This window comes from Hippocampus guttulatus, chromosome 16 (assembly GCF_054856545.1).
Source record: "Hippocampus guttulatus isolate MCC_2025c chromosome 16, RoL_Hgut_1.0, whole genome shotgun sequence".
Lineage (NCBI taxonomy): Eukaryota > Metazoa > Chordata > Actinopteri > Syngnathiformes > Syngnathidae > Hippocampus > Hippocampus guttulatus.
The window spans coordinates 9,491,318-9,514,711 of record NC_141276.1 but is presented as its reverse complement, the minus strand read 5'-3'; the positions used below and the strand labels follow the sequence as shown (position 1 = coordinate 9,514,711).

Below are 23,394 nucleotides of genomic sequence, written 5' to 3'. Positions count from 1 at the left end.
TTAAAACAGAAAGTAAAAGTAACAAATGGGCAGCCATGACTTCCAAAGAGGACGTTGTTTTGACAAGAGAAATTCCTCCCCCGGAAAGTAAAAGTAACAAATGGTCAGCCATGACTTCCAAAGATGACGCTGTTTCGACAAGAGAAGTTCCTCCCCTGGCGGGATCTCCACTGCGACGTAAAGGAGGAAGCTGTTGCGCTTGCTATGTCATCAAAAACAAGACAATACGAGAAACCCGTTGAATCATTTGAACAAATAGCACTCAAGTGGAAAGTATGAAAATGCAAACAAACTTTCCGCAGTCTGTCACAGTTTACTAATAACGAGCCGGCAGCCACTGGATGAAAGTAACAATCAATCGTGTCATCTTTTACAAGTAGCAATGATGCTAACGCCGTATGTAGGATCATAACTTTAAAATGATTATGTTCACATTATAAGGTCTAATTATTATTCCTGATTGATAATCTTTTAATAGTTAGCCGTGTTATTTTATTTTTTTCTACATTTGCGGTGCAGTAGAATAACACTATTTGAAATGAATGAACATTAATAAAATATTGAATGGCTCTCTAATTATCGTTGTTGTCAGTACCAATGCTTTCAAACTGACAATTTAAAAGCAGTAGAAAAAGAAATGTTTGCCGGTCCATAAACAACACGTACTTGTCTTAACCGGTCCGTGAGACAAAAATGGTTGGAGGTCACTGCACTAAACGGTGAAGATTGAACGCCGGACAAGTTCTCCTGTTTTTGGCTGAAATAAATTGATGTGGACTGTGCTAGTAGCTTCTACAGGAAACCAAGTCATGCCAACTTGGGCTCGCTTGCTCGCTTGCTCGCTGTCATTTCATGAGTTGGATGTGTATATTTTTTACATTGTACATCTAAAATGTGTTTTGCCATTGTGTTCATGTCTGGCTGCTAATTTCCTGCTCGATATCCGCCACTCATACATTTCGTCTCACTCAGCAGCCGTCAACCTTGCGGGTCCGCGTCATTCATCCACACACATTTACACATCTGGCTGAGATGAGTATTTGTCAGATTTACATTGTTCATTCGCACGTCCATTTGTCCATCACACTCAACTTGTCATTATGGTCTGTCTATTTGCACGCTATGATGTAAACATCCATCTGACCTTTCATTTCCATCACATAAGTTTGTCTGTCCATTTACACACAGGGACGGAAACAGAAAGTAGACGTAAGAACACTGAACAATCCTTCTTTATTTCTTCATGTTTCAATATTTCTGTCAGGGTTTAATATATTTTTTTTGTTTGTTTGTTGGAACTTAAAATGTTGGACACATTTAGAAAAGACGCATCTGCATAGAGTTGTCATCTTAAAGATCCATGGAGGGAGGCTGGACGGGGGGGCGGGGGGGCGAGAGAGCGACTGGTCGGGGAGTTGGGTGGCTGGGGCAGGGGGGTTATACTGGCACGTCACACCAACGGAAACAAAACAGCCAACAGCAGCACGAAGGAGGGAGGGGGCAGGGCAGGGGAGCTGTTGCCAATCGAGGGACGGGGGTTTTAAGTGTTTTGGGAGGGCGGGACAGATGGCTTTTACGTTACACTACGCACACACAAACACACACTAAAAGAAACACACAAGTTGCATTTCCCGTCAAAGTTGGGCTAGCGGAGCGGAAGTCCCGCTGTCTGTCCTCTTTAGTACCGAGCCTTGACGCCGCCAAAATAATATTGCACTTTGTCCAGGTCGGCCTGCCTGCGTGGGGCCGAAAGGGCGGATGGGGAGGGGCCCCGGGGCGAGGAGGCCCGACAAGGCGGATAACTAGCGCGGGTGAGGCCCCGGGCCAAACGGTTGTCCTTCTTTGGCGGAACTTGCGGCGAGAATTCGACAGACAAAGTCGCCAAAACGGAGGAAGCACTTTGGGCCGAGGAGCCACTGGGTGGTTTGGGACGCCAAGAAGACGGCTAAGGAGGACACACATCCCCACTCTCCCCCCCCCTCTCCCGGGACGCCAAGGTGGCGGCCTGGCAGCTAAAGAGGACCGGACAATCCGGCACGCCGTCAACTTTGTCTGGAATTTTCTAGATAAACATGCAGGTCATCTTTTTATGGTTATTTACAATAATTACACATTCTCGTCTCCATGGCGATCAGAACAACAACAACGACAACAACAAAGTCAAAGTCCTTCTTGTGACTCCTCCCACTAATACAAATGAATACTGACTTGGAGGGGGCGGAGCACGAGGATGTAAGCGGAGGGTCGGATCGATGGCGAACATCACGTCACGGCGACCGGACCAGGAGTAGTTTTGGTTTGGGGAATGCTTTCAGGAAGACAGAGAGCGTCGTCGTCGTCGGGACTACAAACATGGAGGACGCCGCCGCTCTAAATTGTTGGCATGCTAACAGCTAATGGCAGGCCGGTCTCTGGAGCGCTCGCTCACACCTTTTCGTTTGTTAGCGTCAGAGCGGGGAAAAAAAAGCGAGCATCGTTGTGCTTCCTGTCGCTCTACCGGCACGGGGTGGGGAAGGGGGGGTGTCATAAGGTGGGAGGGCTGGGGGGGGGCTTAGTGGGAGGGGCACCACGGGTGATGTAAAAAGAAGCTGGTTGACGTGCTAACGTGCTAACAAAGACGGAGCCGATGAGCGGTAAAGTGCGCAACATGGCGGCAGGTCGGGATACAAAAACATCACCATGCAAAACTCCACAACGCTTTGCATGCTTTTTTTTCACTGTTAGTATTATTTCTTTCATGTTTTTTTTTTACTTCTTATATTTTCACCTTTTGGAGAAGCAGTGATATTGGGGAGCGGATGGGAGGGAGGCGGTCTCGTAGAGAGGAAAGGAGGGCTGGGGATATCCTGATCCACGCTGTCATCTTTCCAAAAATACCAAGGACACCACTGAGGCTGTGTCTTCAGAATTGTTCACGTAGTCCCAATGAGTCTCTGTTGGTATTTTCATCAAGTGGACCTCGATTCGTTCCTAAATTGTCAACTGAAAATCCCTTTGTAGTCATTCAGGAGTAGGGAATGAGCGAATGTGTCTGAACACCGTCGTTGCGTCATCATGCATCATTCACTCACCGACTCGCTCACCACGCGGAGATTTTCAAATAGTGGACCGAGATCAGGGCTCTCAAACTTGCGGCCCGCCGGATGAGATTTTTCGGCCCCCTTCTTGGCCTCAAAGTCGAATGTTAGTGTGGCTCCACCCCAATCACTTATGAGCAGCATAACTCGGGCTCATGACAACACGTTTTGAAATGGAAGGACAAGATATCCTGTCACCATGTCCCAGTCATGCCTTTTTTTTTTTAAAACAGGAGACGTGGTATACTTCATGCAGCCGAGACACACCCAGACTCGATCTCCAGCCGCTGCCACATAAATTGAGTTTGAGACCCCTGACCTAGATAGTTCCTAAGCCGAAAATGCCTCTGGAATTAGTAAATGGTTCCGAACACAGCAATTACGTTCAGAGTCATTCTCTCATTCCCTGACTCCCAAATCACAATATACCTGTACTGCACACCATTTTGTCGAGGGAACATAGAGTGTTTCGAAAATGTCCACTGAAAATCACTTTGTAGTGATTGGGGAGTCGGTAATGAGTGGTCAATTTTGAGCACACTTCTCCTTCCTTCGTGCCGCCATGTTTGCGTTTGTCGAGGGACGATGATGGCGGCGCAGACAAACTAAGACGTCCCGGCGTAACCAACTTGACCGACAACTGTGGAAAAGGAGCGACTTGAGTACCTGACAGGAGGAGAGTAAGCGAGCGAGGAGGCGCGGCCGACACGTTTGGTTTCAACACAACACGATAAAACTTTGGTGCACGCGCAAGTCGGTTTTGGTTTTGGGAATGAAAAGAAAACAGGCTACAAACGCTTTGTTTTGTTTTGTTTGCCGCAACAACGTCACACAGCTAAAAGCGCAAAAGGCTACACAACATGCAGAAACTGAACAAAGGCGCTGTCTCCCACTTCCTGTTGCCGTCCGAGCCGCTGCGATCCGTGCTAGTGGTAGCATGGCTTGCGATGCCAATGCTGATGCAACGAGGGAGCGATCGCTAGCTGACGTTATTGCTTGAACGCCGAGTGCCGTTTGTGGCATTACGGTGCTTGTTAGGCTAGTTAGCATTGCTAGCGGCGGCAGGCGGGCCTTAGCATCACAGAACCACAACAATTAGACATGCGCTATGCTAACAAAGCTAATGGTGCCAAGCTTGTATGTTGTGAATTCAAACACCCCGTTTGGAGCGAATAAAAAGAAACATAACAAGGCCGCAAACACGTTATATTCCTTAAGAGGAAGTTCACTGTGTTTTCTTATCGTTGCACTATGGGGCAAAGTGACCTTAAGTCTCATGTGCGGCTTCACCTTAGTTCACTCGACTACTGAAGAAGGACGGTAGCTTCCTGCTGCGAAACATCTTAAGATGGATTGTGGGCTTTTTCCTTCTCTGTCTGGAATCTTTTATAACATAAGCTATGCTAATGCTAAGGCTAGGCTAGAGCAGAGCTAGCACACTGGGCAACTTTGTTGCACTCGTCGAAAAGGCAGCGACAAAGACGGCTCAGGCGATGTCAACAGGAAGTGACGTCAACAGAAAGTGACAAGAGGCAGTCATGTAAAACGAGCACCAAGTGCCACAAAACATGGCTGCAAGACTTAGGTGGGCGGGGCTGTGGTCAAAGGGCGGGGCCGGCCACGCTTGTTATCTAAACTGCATAGATTGACCACCCCGCCATTGACTCCGCCCCGCCTGAGGCCTCTCCTCCTCCCTACTCTTTGCTTGGTGTGTTACCGTGAAAACTTGCCACCTTCAAATGACCCCCCCGCCCCCCCTCCCCGTCACATAAACACTGGATTTCGTTCCAATCAATCGGGTGAACGTGGGTGGAGCGCTGACTGACATGAGTGACCAATGATGGGTGGTCTCAGAGTCAAGAAGGACCCGCGGGATGCTTTGGCTGTGTTGGGAATCCGTCACTCATTCGCTGCTCCATCATATTAGGATTTCGATATTGGGGATCTCGGTAGTTCCTAAAATGTCCACTAGAAATCCCTTTGTCGTGACTCGGATGTAGGAAATGATTCCCGATGTAATGATGTTATTACGAGATCGATGTCACCTTTTGTAATGAATTATGATCAACTAAATAAAATAGAGTAACTTTCTTTTGTTTTAAATGGAGTAGTTGACTAAACGAATTGCTCTACTTATATTGAGGATAATTTCACACCACAATTAACAAATCTATGATTTAACGTAACTTTATAATATATTGCGGATGCCAAAAGATGGCGGCAATGGGCTACATTTGTCAAAATAAAGCTCCTCAACTCACTTCAGCACCAAGGTACTAACAGATGGCGCCAAAGCAATACTGTACTCCTTTTGGCCCGAGTGTGAGTTTTTCAGTGAACATCGGAGGACAGGTTCAGAAAAAAAAATGGTGAATGTCAAATGGCTAAAGTAATGATAGCATGCTTGCTAATCACTGGCCCTTCATTCACGATAGCTTGTGCTATGTAGTGACTAGGGAGGGATTCGGAACACAGCCATTGTGCAGGTTTGTCTGGGGGCGGGCTCGGAGCGTGGAGGACTATATGTGCGGGACGGCACCGGTGGACTTTCCCTGGCAGGTGACGCCCACCGTCGCTGTCGCCATCACCGTTCCGTCAAAAAAAAAACAAAAAAAAACTCCAAAACAAAAAAAAAAAAACAAACAAAAAAAAAGGAAAGCGACGCTCCAAAGAAGAAAGAAGCAAAGTAAAATGTGGGCGGCTGGCGAGCTGGTTTACGCGCTCTACACTGACAGCGTGGTGCATTTGAGGGTGTTGCTTTTGGTGGGAATTTGGGACCTCGGCCCACCCCAAGTGTGTCCCGTTTGCTGATTGGTTATCTTCTTGCATTTGTGGTTCAAGTTTTTGGGCTTTTTCTTCTCCAGCTCCCGTCGGTCTGCCGCAGGCGGTCGTCATGGCGGCGATGGCCGTCGTCGCGGCGGCGGTGATGGCCGTCGTCACGGCGACGGGCATCGTCATGGCGACGGGCGTCCCGGAAGCTCAGAAGCCCAAAGTCCCGCCGATGGTGGACGCCAGGACCACGCCCAGGATTACGCAGCAGATGATTATCATGATTTTTTTCTGAGGGAGGACAATTATTTAAGAGGTTATTAAAATGTGTTAGCATAGCAACAGAGCTAACCCAATATAAATCTGTACATTAGTAAATGCTCACTCATCTGGAATTGTTTTGACTGTGGGTGAAGTTAGATTGAGGGTAGGGGTGCAAGGTTCTGGGTATGATTGCCGTTCTATTTGTGATTCTAAAATCCAGTTTTAGTACTGGTACCAGTTTTGATGATGGTTTGGTTTACCTTGCGAGCTTGGCTCTGATACTTGACGGCCTTCTTGGTGTCGGAGACGGCTCGCTCCACGTAGTCGACAGAGTGCTCCACGTTGTATTCGATTCTGTCGATCATCTCGCCCTGAAAACCAGCACCGCACAAGTGAGCCCAGTGGGTCGAATACTTGGATGCTGCGGCGCCGAACTGCATACCTGACTCTCCACCAGCATGGCCATGTCCACAAACATGTCATGAAGCTCCCGGATGCTGTTCTCCAACTTGATGATCTCGGTGTGCCGGGTCTCAATCTCGTTCAGGGCCTGTTTGGTCATCTGGGAATCCATCTTGATCTGACAAGTCATTGACAAGTCGGGAACAGCTCATTCACAAGTCACTGGCACGTCTGTGACAAGTCATTGATGGGTCAGCATCAAGTCATTGGGCGGGCCGTGACAAGTCGGTGACAGGTTTGTGACAAGTCATTGACAGGTCCAGAAGAGGTAGTTAGTGGCGATCTTTGTCATCGACAGGTCTCTGAGAAGTCATTTACAGAGGTGACGTAACCTGGCCTTGGAGAGCTGCTAAGATGAAGGGGGCGGGACAACACCAAGCGTCCCCCCCCTCCCCCTTCAAATTAAAAGCTCTGGCGGGCGGCACCATTTGACAGAGGTCATGTGACAGAGGCCGTGTTCACTTGATGTGTCAGCGCACCCGCCAGACGGCGGCCATCTTGGCCGGCGACCATCTTGGCCGGTGGCCATGTTGGCTAGCTCAGGTGCGGTGCTTACATCATCGGTGAAGATGGCCAGCTTGCCACTCTCCAACATGTCTTCCAGCTCCTCGTTGGTCGTGGTTCTTCCGGCTGCGCGCGCGCGCACACACACACACACACACACACACAGAGTTGTTAGCACACACAAGTTGTTGTCTTTCTTGTGTGTGTGTGAGAGACACATGCGCCACATACTGATCTCCAGCTGCCTCTGGATGCGGTCCTTGCAGCGGTCTCGATATTTGGACTGTGTGGTGTTGTACTCGGTCATCACCTCCACAAACTTGCGGGACAGTGTCGAGTGCTGCGGGACGACACCGGAAAACAACTTCACAACGGCTGTAACGCGGTGGAGGCTGTGTTTTTTTTTTTTTGCGACAGTTACGATGTGAGCCTCCAGTGGGGACCAACATTTTGATGCCCCTCTTTTAAATCTTTTTTGCATTCCTAAAGCACGATCCCACGTGTGGTTGGGGCCTGTGTCCATCTTCGGGCATAAATATGCTCGTCTAGTCCTATGGTAGCGTTGTTGCTTGAACTGATGAAAGCTTTGCTGTCCCTGACCATTCCCCCGCTGGCATAAGGTGCCTCACCTGCGTCTTACGGATCCTGAGGTCCGCCGAGGATCTGTTGAGACCTTCTTCCTGCTCGATGCTCTGCTCGATTGCTGCAGGGAGACACATGGGCCAGCACTTTTATTGTGAAAAGCCAAAGAGTGCCTCACTTCCTGGCCATAGTTTACCTTTTAATTTTGAACGAACTTTATTGGCGGTCTTCTTGATGTCGGCCGTCAGATCCTCCAACTCCTGTTTGGTCTCTGTGGGTCACATGACAACACGCTGCGGCTCATTCCTGTTGGCACTCCCATTAGCAACATGCCAACTAGTGTGTGTGTGTGTGTATGTGTGTCTGTGTTTGTGTGTGCACGCGTGCGTTGGCTCGTACGAGAGTGTGGATGTGAAGATGTTATGTTGCCACAGGAACCACCTTTCCCATCATGCATCGCCTCAAAGGTCGTTGGAAGGGGGTCAAAGGTCATGTTAGTCACAGGCGAGGTTTGGCCAGACAAAACTCACGTGCGATTAAGCGAGTGGAAGCGCCGGACGCAGACGACTGGCGAGGTCGGCATGCAACATGCAAACGCAAACATGGCTGACAGGAAGCAAGGGAGGGATTGACAAACAAGGGGAAAAAAAAAAAACTAAATCAATCAGCACTGATCACATGTGGACATCAAAGTTGGTGACGCTGATGCGGAAATGGTGAAATTCTGCGTCGGGCAATGACGTCCGTCGGCACGGCGCTCCAAAACTGTTTTGACACTTGACTCATGAGGCAACTCTGCAGTGCACCGTATCAAAATCCCAATCTAGTCCGCTACGTAGTCACGAGTCCGCTATGTAGTCCGCTATATTCAAATGCATGTATCGCAGGGCTGACGAAATGAACGCAAAAATTCGCCTTAACGCCACTCAACTTATAAGCGTCCAATTAACTCATTCACTCCCAAAGACGTTTTTAAACGTCTTTTCAGACTTGTTCCAGAATTGGCTGGTACTGAATGAGTTAACGAGCACTGCGCCTCCCCTGCTTAGAGAGCGTAGCGCAAGTAAGCTAGCGCTCTCAAAGTAAAGTAAGTAAGTAAAGTAAAGTAAATATGGTCCGGCGTGTATGTAGGGGTTCGTTTTATCGCCGGAGTAGCTCGGCAATCGGAGGTCAAATTTTAGGGATAGGAGGCAATGCTCCTCACTTCATGGAGACGTCAACTAACGATGGTGTCAAGTCATTGCCGTGCTCAAGAAATAAAGCCTCTGTGTGGCTGCATGACTAGTATCAGCACAAATGTCCACTCTGTTCTTCATGTCCTAACTGCGATTCAATTAAAGTCAAATATAACGACAACAACTGTCACTCAAAAAAACCTTGCAGATTCACGGACAATGTCAGGAGTCTCTCGAGCACTTTCCGCAACATCTCTGGGCATTCGATGATGTGGAAACCCATTTTCAGTTTTGTAAACGTAGATGATGCCTGCATTGTTGATGCTGAAAGAATGACGCGTTACATTAATATGTACGCACGTCAATGAAGTGTAAAGGATCCCGAAAATGCCTTTAAGAAGCTAACGTCTGATAGAAAGCAACTTTCCGATTCTAATGGCATGACCGAGTGGGACGAAGATGTTCCAAAGTGGTCCGACGTTCATCTTGTTTCCCACGGGAGTGACGCTAACACTAATGCAAATGAACACTCGCTAGCTTGAATCCTGTACCGCCATGCTAACGAAGATTACAATTAGCTTACTTTCGTCCGGGTTGGGTGCTGCCAAGATGGCGCTGTGCTGCTTCTTCACCTGCTCCACATCCTCGGACAACTTCTCGATGCAGCCGCGTATCTCCTCCACCTTCATACACACACACGCACACACACACACACACACACACACACACACACTTCCTCTCACAACACGCTAACACTAGATGGATACGTTTCTGTACATGTGTGAACGTGTTACATGTGCATATGTTTGCTTGTGTCGTACGTGTGTGTGTTTGTGTACGTGTGAGTATCTACGTATTTGCAAGTGTGTTTGCATGTGTGTGTGTGTGTGCATCATATGTGCGTATTGGCTTGAGTGTGTGCATGGGTGTGTATAATAAGCATGCGTGCGTACACATGTCCATGTGCACTTGTGTTCGTTTGTGAGACATACGTTACCTGCTCAAAGAACTCGTCCATGAAGTGGTCTCGATCCACCTGCACCACCTCTTCATCATCATCACTGTCCTTAGCCTGCAGTACAAGCGCACACAGTCACACGACGGCACCCGGCGTCACGTAAAATCCCACGTCGCGCAATGTCACATGGTAGCAACCGTATCCACATGCTTGTCACACAACGGCACGCACGCAACACGACACAATCTCGCACACCCACGTGCAATGGCGCACTGCCATACACATTACGAAGCGTCACGCAGTGACACACAACCCCAGACGGGGCCCATCCAATGTCACACAGCCAAACGCAGTGTCACACAACATCACACACACCCGTTGTACAAAGCACCCGACAATGTCACACCGCTGCACACATTACACGTTGCGACTTCACTTTTTTTTTTTTTTTTTTTTCTGAATTGCCACTGTAAAGCATCTTCTTCTTACATTTTGTGTACGGCTTCAACTTGCTGCTGTCACACACGTGTCCGCCGCCGTGTCCGGTCAAGTAAATATGCTCACCGCTGCTCACTGTACTGTCACAATCCTCCATCATATAATAACACAGCCGAAATGTATATTGCCCTTTAGAAGGTCATCAATGACTAAAAATAAATCAATAAATAAAAAAACGAAGCAGTACCGGGCCACAGACCGGTGATTGGGGACCACTGCACAAAGACACGCCCCCGGGAGCAAACATGGCCAGCAAGTCTGGCCCAGCTGATAAGCGCACGCACGCACACACACAATGATGTGATGTGAAGGTCCAGAATGCCCTTCACAATAAAAGCTTCTGGAAGCAGATGCACTTTGTGACTGTTACCATGGTAACTTGTAAACTTCCTGTGTGCACAACTTCATGTCAAACCCACTCACGACACAAAACCACACAGAACGCTGGACACACAGGCACGCACACGCCGAGCAGTGCAAATAAATGTGATGTGGTCTGTACTGTATGATGAGAAGCGAAGTGGGATAGGGAGGGGTGGAGCAGGGGTCAGAGAGTGAAAGTGGGAAGGGGAGGACGTGGGGGGAGGGGAAGGCAGGATGCTCGGATGGAGTCAGCTGCATTTACAGGAGGCTGGGTTGCTGCTACAAAATGTCTACTCCCTCTCTTGGAAAACACAGCACTTCTCCACATCGCGCTTTTTACTTTCTTCTTTCCTTCACTCTACCAAGGAAGGGGTGTAGGGAGGGGGAGAGGGCAGGGGGCAAAGTACAGACTCCAGGCCACTGACAGCGGGAGGGGGCGGGCTTCTCCATCCTTTAATCCGCCCCACCGAGAATTTATGAAGGAATATTTGTGGCAATCATTTGGCTATTCATTGTATTCATGAATTACTTTGTATTCCTCTCAGTAAGTAATTAATCAACAAACAAACAAAAATATGAGTAAATGTAATGCTTTTTCCAAATTAAATGTATTTTTTATTACAAAATGGGGGTATTTTTTGATTTATAATTTGCCACTGTGTGAGCTGCCTTCTGGGCTTTGTGTCTTCAGGGGTTGGTGTCAAACTGGCAGTGCAGGGACCAGTTTTGGCCCACGACATTATTAACGTGGCCCAGGAAGGCAAAACTTGTGAATAGACTTGATGCTTCATGGAAACTATCTTCACTTTAATCAACACTAAGACTGGCGGTTGACAAAACCCTTGCTCCTTCAATCATTTTCTGTCTTTTGAGTTTAAAAATCGTTGTCCATCAATTTGTTGTGATCATTTAAGGTGTTTATATGGGTTCACAGTCATAACGGCCCCCTGCGGGACACCCTAACTATGACGTGGCCCGCCCCTTAAACCGGAGTTGGACACCCCCGGTGTAGCCATCAAATGTTAGCCACTCGCCGTTAGCGATGCTTCGGCCACCGTCTTGAAAAATATACACCGTGAATGCAACAACATCAAGGTTCACCTCCAGCCTTTGACCTCTGGGAACGAAAATGTGCATTCACAAGGACACACGCGCACACATGGCTTCGGGTTAGAGACACATACAGGCACACTCGTGTGCGCACAAAGTGTGACTAACTACAAATGACTTGACATAGCAGCCCCAGATAGTTCCGAAAATGTCCGCTGAAAATCCCTTTGTAGTGATGATTGCGAGCGCAGCGGCTGCCATGACTGCTAACCCCCGCCTGACTCACTATATACAGAATTTTATATAGTTGATGCTAAAGTTGAAATGACTCATCGAATCCGCCCAAATCAGTATATCAGGATTTTTATATTGTGAAATACTGTATAATGTAATTGAGTGTTGATCTGAAATTATGAATCGAATCATCCTGAATCACTACAGAGACAATTCGTTGGTAGAGGACAGTGTAGTTGCCTTTGGGGTCAAATGAAAAATAATTTTGGGAGACTACTGGGAATTACCGTAACATCTATGCTAATGTCTGTTAGCCGATATATGATATTTTCCATTACCTGTTAGCACGGAGCTAGTGGACATTTGTGATGATGTGATTTGCTTGAACATTTTGCTGTTGAAACTCGGGATTGCTTATGCCGGCCTTATTTCAAGGTACTAGGTACTAGGTACTTTTGAAGGGTATTGGGGATATTGGGAAAGATATTGGGGAATTGAATTCACATTGGTTTCCTTGGAGTGGAAGTACAAGTTGGCCAGTTGGGGGAGCTAAAGCGCCATTTAGGTGGTTTCGTAACCGCCCCAACATACACCACCGAAGCAGAAGGAAGGAAGGACAACATGGAAGGTACAGTTGTTTTTTTGTGTCTCTGTAGGTTTGGGGAGCAAATGTGTTTTCATGCAATATGACAGAAAAAATATATAATTGTGATCTTTTTTGGGGTGGTGGTGGAATGGATCAATTGCATTTGCACTCATTTCAATGGGAAAAGATGACTTGACAAAGTAGTATGTCGCAACTGTATTGTGCGGAGGCGTTTTGTCCTGGAGGCGTTTGCTTTTGGGATTGTGTGCTGGCCATGAGTCAAAAGGCACTGGTTGTCTGGTCGCCACTCGAGGAAAACATGGCAATCACCCCTGTCATTCTTAGCACGTGCACGGGCCTCCAGAATGATTGGCAGCCCCGGTTCAGAGGGGATCTTAAGCTTCTAATAAATTCACTTATCGTCTAAATCATGTCGGACCAAAAAAAAAAAAAAAGCAAGATCCAACCTAGAAACATCGATACAGCGGGGGGAAAAAATGCTACACGAAAAATAAATAATTCTTGGACATCAAATGCTGTGGCAACCCTGATGTGACAACTTTGTGCACGCCTCTTTTGGCACCAAGAGAGCAGCTCATCTTGTGCTTGCATGTTTCACACAATGAGAAAATACAGGAAGAGGGTCACTGAATCCTTTGGCTTTGCCAGCCACCTGACTTCTCTCATTTGGAGCCCCCTCTGCAGCTTTTCAATGGGCTTGAGATCTGGGGACTGACATGGGCATGGGAAGAGCTCAAGCAGCCACGCTTCAAATCCTTTTTCCCAAAAGTTATTGATGATTTCAAAATTCAAGGAATTCATAAGAAGGGAACCCTTACTGACTGTCGCAAACGGTGGCGACCCGAAATTGGCTTCATGCGTCAAGCATAAGAAGGACAGAGACAGTATCATCAGAAACGGGACTTGCATAATTTCCTTGGCTTTCCCTTCCAACTCTGCAGATGCAAGCGCAACAATAAGCCAAGCTCCTCACTCAAGCGATACACGCTCGCCTTTGTGCCATGGGAACAACGCTCGTGTTGCTGTTACTTTCAGCGGGGATCCGCTTCAAGAACGCAGCCGCACCGCACTTCTGACAAGTGGAATCGTGGACTCGCTCCATGTTTGCCTTTCCGAGCTCGAGTGCACAAAGGAATGAAGGCAAGGTGCTGTCAAAACGTCCAAACGGGATCAATTTCATATTCTCACATGGAATGAGTGGATCACCTTTGACAAACGTCCAGCCGTCCTCATCCGATTGATATGCAATTTCGCAAGAAACAGGAAGTTCACACACACACACACACAAATGATGCAGCTGGCCCCATGCAGACCCGCCACCTTCATTTTGCACACCTGTGCCTCGCATACATGCGGATAGATGGATGGACGGATGGATATAGGTGGATAGACAGAAGGCTGGACAGACGGACTGATGGATAGATGGATAGTTTATAGGTGCTGCAGCGTGTTCCCCCCCCCCCCCCCCCATTTCCCCCGCCCGCAGGAAGCATCAGCTGTTCAATGGTGGAAAGAAGGAAGCTTGCGTGCGCGTGGCAGCTCCTCAAATGGGTGAGGCTGGAAGAATGAGACCTACCCCAAGGCCACCATGACCCACTGACGTGGCTTGAATGGCTTGGGGGTGGCGGGGGTGTTTTGGAGGGGTGCTGGTTTAAAAAAAAAAAAAAAAATCTCTGCAATTTCTTCTCCTCCAGCAGGTCATCGCGCGCGCGCACGAGGAGCCCATCTCTTTGGCCTCCTCGTGCGCGCGCCCGAGGCCTCTGCGTCGAAGCCCGCGAAAAACGGCAAAATGTCACGGACGCGCCTCGCTCACGCACACGCGGGGGACTATCAATCACGTGACGGCGGCACGTCTTCATCTCTTTGCATGTACACGCGCGCCAGCCCGGCCGCCCGCCCGCGCGCGCACGCACGGAGGCCGCACGAGGAGGTAGAAGAGGAAAGAGATGGAGAAAATGTCAGCTTACGCTCCGCAGTTCCGCTGTACGATCCTTCATGGCTGCTCGACGACCACGTACGCGGCTGGTCCGGGGGCCGGGGGGGGGAGGGGGTCTCGAAGATGAACAATATTACACGGCTCGTCCGGGATGGGAGGGAGGTGGGGGTCGGGGTCTCTGTCGTCGTTTTCCCGCCGCAAAATTCCCCCTTTGCGATATGTCGCTAATGAAGAGTAGAGTGAGAGGAAGAGCGAGAGAGGCGTCTTGTTTGTCCGCTTGTTCTTTTTGGCGGCCCCCCTCGTGTGGTTTGGAACACAGCTGCCCCCCCGGCGGTCTCTTCCTCCTCGTCCTCCTCTTCCTCCTCGGTGCGGTCACAGTGTGGGCCGCAACGCAGCAGCGGGACGAGCGACTGGGGGAGGGGCGGCGAGGAGGAGGAGAGAGAGAGAGAGGGAGGAAGAAGAGAAAGTGGTACTGATGCTGCAGAAAAAGAGGGGGAGGGGCGAGGGTTGCGGAGGGGAGGTGCCCACTGCGCACGCGCCCAAAAGACCCGACAGCAACGCCACTGCCCCCATGCGGCCATAAGGAGAACTTTTCAGGTGTGTCCGCACATGATGCCGATACTCTGCTGCCCTGACAAACGTCTGCGATTCGCGCCAATCGAGTCATACCAACACCAATTCCAGTCAAGTTGGGACGTTGTGTTAAACAGAAATTAAAAACAGAATTCAACAGTTTGCAAATCATGTTCAGACTGTATTTAATTGAATACACTGGAAAAACAAGATATTGAATGTTCAAACTGATGGTCATTTATTATTTTTTAAATGTGGCGTGTCGCTGATGGTGGAGGGGCCCGCACGCCGGACTTGTGTTCGGGCAGCATGTTATCAGTTCCCACTCAGTGAATGTGGGTGTGAATGGTCATTTGTCTCTGTATGTGCCCTGCGACTGACTGGTGACCAATTCAGGCTGTAGTCTGCCTTCTGCCCAAAGTCACCTGGGATAGGCTCCAGCAACTCCCTGCGACCCTCTTCAGGACAAGCGGTGTTGAAAATGGATGGATGGATGACATTTTATGGCTGCAACACGTTCCACATAAGCTGGGAAAAACGGAGAAAGTTGAGGAATGCTCATGAAACACCTGTTTGAAAATCCCACAGGTGAACAGGCTAACTAGGAACAGGTGGGTGTCATGATCACCTCTGTGAACAACTGCATGAGAAAATGGACGAACAGTTTCAGGTTAATGTCCCTCAACATACAAAGGGATTTCATCATTGACGGTCCATAATTTCATCAAAAGGTTCAGAGAATCTGGAGAAATCACAGTCAAGGCCAAAAACCAAAATTGAATGCCCATGACCTTCGATCCCTCAGGCGGCACTGCATCAAAGACCGACATTAACGTGTGAAGGGTATCAGCACATGGGCTCTGGAACACTGAAGAAAACCAGTGTCAATAAATACAGTTTGGACCTACATTCGTAAGTGCAACTTAAAACTCAACTATGCAAAGCAAAAGCCATTTATCAACAACAACCAGAAATGGTGGTCACTTCTCTGGGATGTAGCACATCTCAGTCTGATGGAAGTGTTCTGACCAATACTTCTGATTTGTTTAATACTGTGTTTTAGGAACCTGTTGTACTTATCAATTTAAATTTGAAATGATTTATATTATTGGGTTTATTTAGTGGCAATCCCTTGACATAAATTCAGAATTACACAATGTAAAAGCAACACAGGCTCAATAAAGTTTTCCGTTGGAAAAAAAAGCTAGCGTGTGACGTCATGACGCCGCTGTTCAGAAAGTACCGTAAAGCATGCACAAAAAGAGCGGATATTTTTGTGAGTGTTTTTCTTGGGGTGGCGGAGGGATATCTGTGTATAGCGCCTGAACTGGAGCTCAGCTTAGCGTTCGTCAGACTTTCATATGCACATGAAATCAACTAGTTTATGCGTCCGCGCCAATCGGCTGCCACCTGTCATGAGGACGCGCCTGGCCTTCGACCAAACCGCCATCCCACAACAAAATGGCGTCCGCACGTGTGGGCGGCAAAGGCCGCCGCGTAACTCTTCGGATCATTACGGTAGATCCGGAGGGAACGCGAGGGAGGCGGGAGAGTTGTGCCAGAGGACGCCGACAGAGGAGAGCATCCAGTCGGCCTCAGAGACCAAGCGAGCACGCGAGCGAGCTGGTCCCTACGTACGCGACCCACCCTCACTTTGGCCAGGCGGCGGCGGTGGAGGAGGCGGCGGCCCTCGACATGAGCCGCTAGCATGAACGGAGCCGTGTACATTCCGTTCTTCCAGGGCCAGCTCGAGTCCGTCCTGGAGCAGGTGGTCCAGCTGGCCGTCCACGAGATCAGCTCGACGGTGGGCTCCAGCCTCAACGCGCTGCTCCTCGAGGCCGCCGCCCAGGAGCAGGAGAACCGCCGGCTGCGGCTGCGCTTGCAGGCGTGGGAAAGCCACCACGGACATAACAAGGGGGGCGCCGAGGAGCACCGGGAGAACCAGGCGGCGGCCGCCGGGGACGACGGCTTGGACGGGGTCAGGAAGAAACCCGAGCAGCCGGCCAAGCCTCGCGGACCCACCGACAGTCGCCGCCTGGAGCAGAGGGGCCGAGTCGTGGGTAGGTGGGCGGTCGGCCGTTACACAACAACACAACACAACGTAGCACAACACGCAAGCCAGCCAGCGCGTTACGTAAACCATCGTGAAACGTCATCGGGCTCAGGGGTGATTGACAGACGTACTATATGCGACGAGGGAAGAAAAGCAATCATTTTAACGAGTATGTCAAATGATGGTGAGGCATCACGTGCTCGGCGGGTGGGGGGTGTGGCGGGAACGTGGCAGGGGGCGGGTCGTGCCCCCGCGTCACTGCTGTGTTAAAAAACATAGATCAAGGGTCAAAAGTGTTCTTGTTTTGGTCGTCTCTCACTCGCCCTTCATTCCACTTAAACTGTCAAAACCATTTTGTGATTTTGTGGCTTTGCACCTGCTAGTGTTCACAGCTTACGCCAGCAACATGGCTGCAAATTACTTTACAAAGTCAGCCAATGTTGACAGCTCAGTTGAATTGGCGGTTAGATAAAGCCGAGAACGTAATCATTTCCATAGTGTTTTGCCTAGTCACTCAATAAATGATCTGTTTTATACTCAAACATGTAGTTGCTGCTGGGGGCCACCATTTTGAAATCATGTGATCACAAGATGTATTTTGATTGGCCACCTGAATTTCTGCCATAATCAAATAGTTCAAGTAACAGGCACAGTCGGCCCATCTCAAGCGTCTTCATGGCAAAGTTCCTTGAATCTGAAAACATGGAAATCCACCGGGAAGTTAAGGAGCATCTCATTCCTCATAAAGGCGCGTTGATGCGCAAGGCTCGAGCATTGGGGAGGCTCCTCTTAAATGGAGGGACCGCCAGTGTATCCCATGTGGAAGACTTGTACAGTGTTCTGCGTGAACGTTAAAAAAAGTCCTCATGGAACCTTATTGGTGGAAAAAGACGAGCTCATGTACTTCAGCAGCCAATTGATTTTACCGGTATCGATTTGTTACGGAGGATTTCAGAGATGCTCATTCTGTGTGTGTGTGGGGGTGTTTTTTTTTTTAAAGAAAATTCCACAAAATGGCGGCCACTTGTCAAGGTGCCAGTCATATTAATGCTGAGCGAAAACTGTTGTGATTTTATGAGAAACCCTTCAACCAGGGTTGTTGTTTTTTTGGGGGGTTGTAGAGCAGCTGAAGTCCGTGATGGAGCGCGTCCTGCACTCGGCCCTGTACCAGCTGAAGAAAATGGTGGAAGCATCGTTTGACGACCTTCTGCTGGAGATCACGCAGAAGGAGTGCGAGAGGCAGACGCTGCAGGCCCGGCTGGACTGCAGACGGGGCTCCGCGCGGCGGGAGGCCCGAGACAACCCGGGCTCACCCGGCGGCTCCGAGGCTGCCCCCAAAGACACCTGCCCGGAGCCGGCCGAGGAGACGGGTGGCGCTGGCGGAACAGAGGACAAGGCAAACGCGGTGGCGTTCGGGCACGAGTGGTGCGGAGATATCTGGAAGCCGAAAGGCTCGGTGGGAGGAGGTGGGGCGGGTGGGCGCGGCTCAAGTGAGGGCCCTGACCCGCCACTACCTCCCGTTATGGCGCTGACCCTTGAGTCGCCCCGTCTGCAGGACCCCCGATGGACGCCTTTGGAGGACATGGATGTCCTCTGCCCTGATCGGGATGCCGTGCCCGCACCCGCTCCTCCGCCACTGACCCCTTCAGGTGAGTGTAGACAAAAATGCAACTTGAAATTGAATGGCTGACAACTGCTTGAGAAAGTTCTTGAAAGAAAGCTTATCAATGATCAGGTTCATTTAATCGTGGGAGCCAAAATCGTGCTCACGATTCAAATTTGATTCATTGGGCTTACAATGGCTTGCTTCCTCCAAACAGGAAGTTGGGGCATTCACTCGTCAGCCTCCATGTTGCAGCGTCTACTGACCGCGTCGCAGCTCCCGGACGACCACGCGGGCGCCACACACAAGAAAGCGCAGGATGCCAGGGTTATGCCCACCGGCCAGGGCGCCGAGCAGCAACAGGAGGAGGAGGAGGAGCAGCAGAAGGAGGAGGAGGAAGAGGACAAGCACGACCAGGGGGAAGAAGAAGAGGAAGAAGAGGAGGAGAAAGGGAGGAAGGTACTGTTGCCATGACGACAGTCAGATGCAAGATAAATGCATGATGCCATTTGAATGACATGCATTCTTTCCATTTTCGTCGTAATATGAAAGAATGCCTGACTCCCCATTGGTGATTTCCAAAATTTTTTTAAATGGACAGTTGGAAATGGAAGAATAAATAAATGCATTTAAAATAAATAACTGAACAGCCCACAGATGACGTAAACATATTTGGTACTTGGTGTGTGTGTGTGTGTGTGTGTGCAGAAGAAGCGACGTAAGGTTTGGTCCGAGTGCGAGGATTGCGGCCGCAGGTTCAGCCGCGTGTTGCTGCTCAAAGCTCATCGGCAGATTCACGCCGATGCCAACGTCGGCGTCACGTCATCTTGTTGTTCACTCTGCGGCAAGAGGTTCCCCTCGGCCGGCCGCCTCCGCAGTCACCTGCAAGCCAAACACCGGTCGTGAGACCGCCCCCCCCCCTCCCCCGCTGCTACCGGGCAAGCCATCAGCAACGGTACCCATGTCCACACACGCAGATCTTTGTGATAAATATGAAACGTGCCAAAAAAAAAAGGAGACTTCATCACGAAGATGACCATGTTTACTCCAATCGTCAAATCGATCACAAGTAGAGTCACAACCCGCATTTAGTGCAGGGGATCCATTCCACAATATTCGCAGTATAGAGGGAGACCTCACTTTTTGTACTTTTTAATCACTTTACTCCTCACACACCACTTGAAGCAAATAAACTTGTTCAAACACACCAAATCTTATTCAAAGACACATTGGGTCAATATGATTTGAGATATGAGTGACAAAAACAGGCAAGGAGGGAATTGAACTTGTATCTCAAGGCAATTGCGGGTTGGAAATGATGAATGATTCCCAACGCAACGACTGCATTTGCTCACTCCTAAGTCATTTGGAAACTGTAAAGAGAAAAAAAAACCACATTTGAACAGGATTGCCTCAAAACAGGCAGCCTAGCGGGGCGTCACCGCACAAGTCCAAAGTCGACGGCAACAAAGTATCAAGAACACTTCCTGTCCTTAAAAAGGAAGCAAGTGGCTGCCCAATTGTCACACACGCACAGAAAGTGACGTTCACGTCATCTGACCTCGCCAAGTTTGAACAACGTGGAGGCGCAGGAGGACTTTTGAATGAAGACAATCTTTTGCGAATGTTTTCCGAAAGGTCGCCGAGGAGCTCGGCTCACTGACGGACGCGTTTGGGACATTGCGGGCGTTTGCCGGTCTCTCGGCATTTGCTGTCATGTTTTTTTTCCCTCATGTTGGACTTGTGAAGCTTTCCTTTGACGTCCCCTGTCGTGGCGATCCAGTTGCACCTCCCGCCGCCACATACCTCATTTTTGACTGCTTTCCACACACACACCTGTTGTTACCTCAGCCGACCGGTCGCCACTCGTTTGTTTTGCGCGGGGGGACATGTTTGGAGGCGACGGCCGACGTTGCTCGGGCGCGACACGCAACTGACGAGAACAAACTTGTGACGGCCGGTCCTCAATGTGAATTTCTTTGCTTTTTGTTTTGATTTGTCGTCGCTCGCGCAAAACCTCAAAATGACCTTTTCATCGTGTTTGCAAACAACAGGCGCAGTGCCGGAAGAAAGGAATAAATTCGTCATATTTTTGATTGACAGCAACTCTTTCACGAGCTTCCGAGGCGTTAGCCGAGTTGTGTCTTTCAAGGGACACTTAATCAATGTATGAGAGGGTAGCCTGATAATTATCGTCAGCCTTAGTGTCAATATTAGTCTCAGTACTGAACAAATTCAACTAGGTTGGAGGCAACGTGTCCTTCATTTCGTCCCTAATGAGCTCGTTTTTTCCCCCACCCCCCAAAAATAAAACTGCACGAAATCATCTGAATAGGAGGTGCTGTTGGAACTAGGCCAGTGGTGGGCAAACTACGACCCGCGGGCCGAATCCGGCCCGTTGGTCTTTTTAATCCGGCCCGCCGAAGGTTGGTCCACAATTAAGGTTCGATGTGAATGATTGCATTCATTTCAATTGGACTTGTAATGACAGGCATTTCACCGCCAGGTGGCGCATTGACTTGAAGTTGCAGAACACGGGGGGGGGGGGGGGGCAATCTTTTCGACCACCTCGTACCTCTGTATCGCTCTACTTCTACTGGTCTGATCACAACCCATCTGCAGCGATGCACAGGCTAAAATAGGTCATCAACAACACTTTTGTCATTTAAAAAAAGTACATTAATACCGTACTTTCATGCTTTTGTTCTGTTGATGTTTGATATGGACTGTCAACAAATGCATTTATTTTTTTTTTTAATGTACCATAGCTCGTGCTGACCTGGCCCTTCTGTCAAATTTTAAAAGTCAATGCGGCCCCCGAGCCAAAAAGTTTGCCCACCCCTGAACTAGGCTGTTGCTGGCTTAGCAAAGCTACTGTAAGCATGCGTGTATGTATCAGACTGTAATGTATCAGATAAAGCAGGCGTTATTTGAACTAAGAACGGATCATTCAAAAAGAAATGATTCGTTTTGGCTTAAAACGAGAGCCGTTTTCTATTTTCGCAAACTATCGCCGTCAAGTTTACTCGCAGGCCATTTCAGGGATGTAAAAATAAACTTGACTTCATCAGGGCTTCACAGGCCCGTGGTTGATAAAGATTGGCGACATCCCCTGATCTAAACCCCTGACTGGGAAAGGGAAAACGCCAAAAGCCATTTGACTGATTAAAAACAAAAAGGAAGAAAGCCCGAAATGGAACACTCCCCCTTTCCAAGATGAACAGGCTGCAACGGATGCTGAGTAGACACCATTTCTCACATAGTGTGGTTCCGTACAATGTCGTTTAAAACGTCTAAACCTGCAGCAGATTTACTAAGTGAGCGCGACAAGCACAACACTTTGATCTGGTTCACTCTCGCTGTCTCTTTTTTTTTTCTTCTTTTTTTAAACTCTAATACCTCCAAATAATGGCGGATGATCCCCACGCGTGTCTCTGCGCTCGTCGCTCCCGCCATTAGATGTTTGTCATTGGCTGATTTCATCTGACATCCCACGTCAAACATGAACAGGGGTTTGTCATTGGCTGACCTTCATTTTGCATTGAAAGACAAGCATAAAAATGGGATGTACTGAACAAAGAGTTCCGAGCAGGGAAAAATCTTTGATTTTGAGATATTAATGTCTTGAATGTTCATGTCTATATTTAGCTACTGTAACGACGACTCATTCAGCCCGACAGAAAAGATGACGAGCTATAGCGGGTGCAGTCTAAAGGGTCAGCGGAGTGATATCAGCAGGGGGCATTGTCAACACGCATGCACAGCCCTCAAATGTACGTAATGTGCAGAGTGAGAGGCTGTTGCAAATTAGATTCCCATCACTCAAACAAAATGACACCATTGTTTCTTTCGACTTTGGATATTTGAGGCCTGCCCGTGGGGACGGACGGATGCGGGTATACTTTGCCAAAAAATGTTTTTCATGGATTGTCTGTGAGCGGTTTAGCTAAACTGGCTAGCCTGGGGCATCATGGTGCCAAGATTGAGAGAGACTCCTTTTTTAAATGTCAACTGTGCAACTGGATGTCACGTGTTGTCTCCATGTCCTAATTTCTCACTGTTCTGCTCGGATTCATGCGATCTGTCGATGGGCGCTTCATTGATATTCATTTGATGTTGTCAAATTGTACGTTTTGACAGTGGGCGTGGTCTGAACAAACATTGGGACCGGATCTTAATGGATGTGTTTTCAATTGTTTTTTTCCCCTCCTTATTTTAAAGCAATGGACTGTTTATTGCAACGCTCTCATTTTTTCCCCCCAACTTGAAATCCGAGCATTTTCTCACTCCATCTTAGACGCACAAAAAAAATTTGTTTTTGCTGACTCGAAGCAGTCTTGTGGGCGCTCAAGGGAAGAAGCGATGCTCTCTGTCGACATGAGCGCGCGCACAAATGGGATCAATAGTGTGTACGTTTTGTAACGTTGCTGAAATTGTCCGTTTTTTGGATGCAATACTTTTGATACACTTTTTTTTGTATTTGAATGTTGGTCATTGATGTGAACTTTTTAATGTTTTAGCGTTGATCAAGAACGTCAATAAACGTGGACAAATGAGCCGCACGGCAGCATGCTAATGAAGCTCAGGTGAGGAAGCTGATGGCTAATTGTGGTGGATGTGAGCAAAGGTTCAGTGACATCAGGTGGATCAAACAAGGGACAGGAGAGTGGTTTGTAAGTACTTTTT

General features: G+C 48.8%; 2 protein-coding genes across 2 annotated transcripts; one reads left to right on the top strand and one right to left on the bottom strand.

Moving 5' to 3' along the window:
• Nucleotides 1–1,214: 1,214 nt before the first annotated feature.
• Nucleotides 1,215–14,962, bottom strand: stx1b (syntaxin 1B). Its single transcript, XM_086134103.1, has 10 exons — nt 14,511–14,962; nt 9,831–9,905; nt 9,417–9,516; nt 7,855–7,929; nt 7,706–7,779; nt 7,308–7,416; nt 7,129–7,202; nt 6,553–6,690; nt 6,371–6,481; nt 1,215–6,137 (listed from the first exon to the last, which is right to left on the bottom strand). Exons 1-10 carry the CDS (start codon nt 14,538–14,540, stop codon nt 6,057–6,059), a joined length of 867 nt encoding a protein of 288 aa, XP_085990229.1. The 5' UTR covers nt 14,541–14,962; the 3' UTR covers nt 1,215–6,056.
• LOC147192988 (uncharacterized) lies at nt 14,871–23,270 on the top strand. The gene is made up of 4 exons (XM_086134093.1): nt 14,871–17,112; nt 18,227–18,754; nt 18,926–19,167; nt 19,417–23,270. Exons 1-4 carry the CDS (start codon nt 16,761–16,763, stop codon nt 19,612–19,614), a joined length of 1,320 nt encoding a protein of 439 aa, XP_085990219.1. The 5' UTR covers nt 14,871–16,760; the 3' UTR covers nt 19,615–23,270.
• Nucleotides 23,271–23,394: the final 124 nt, after the last annotated feature.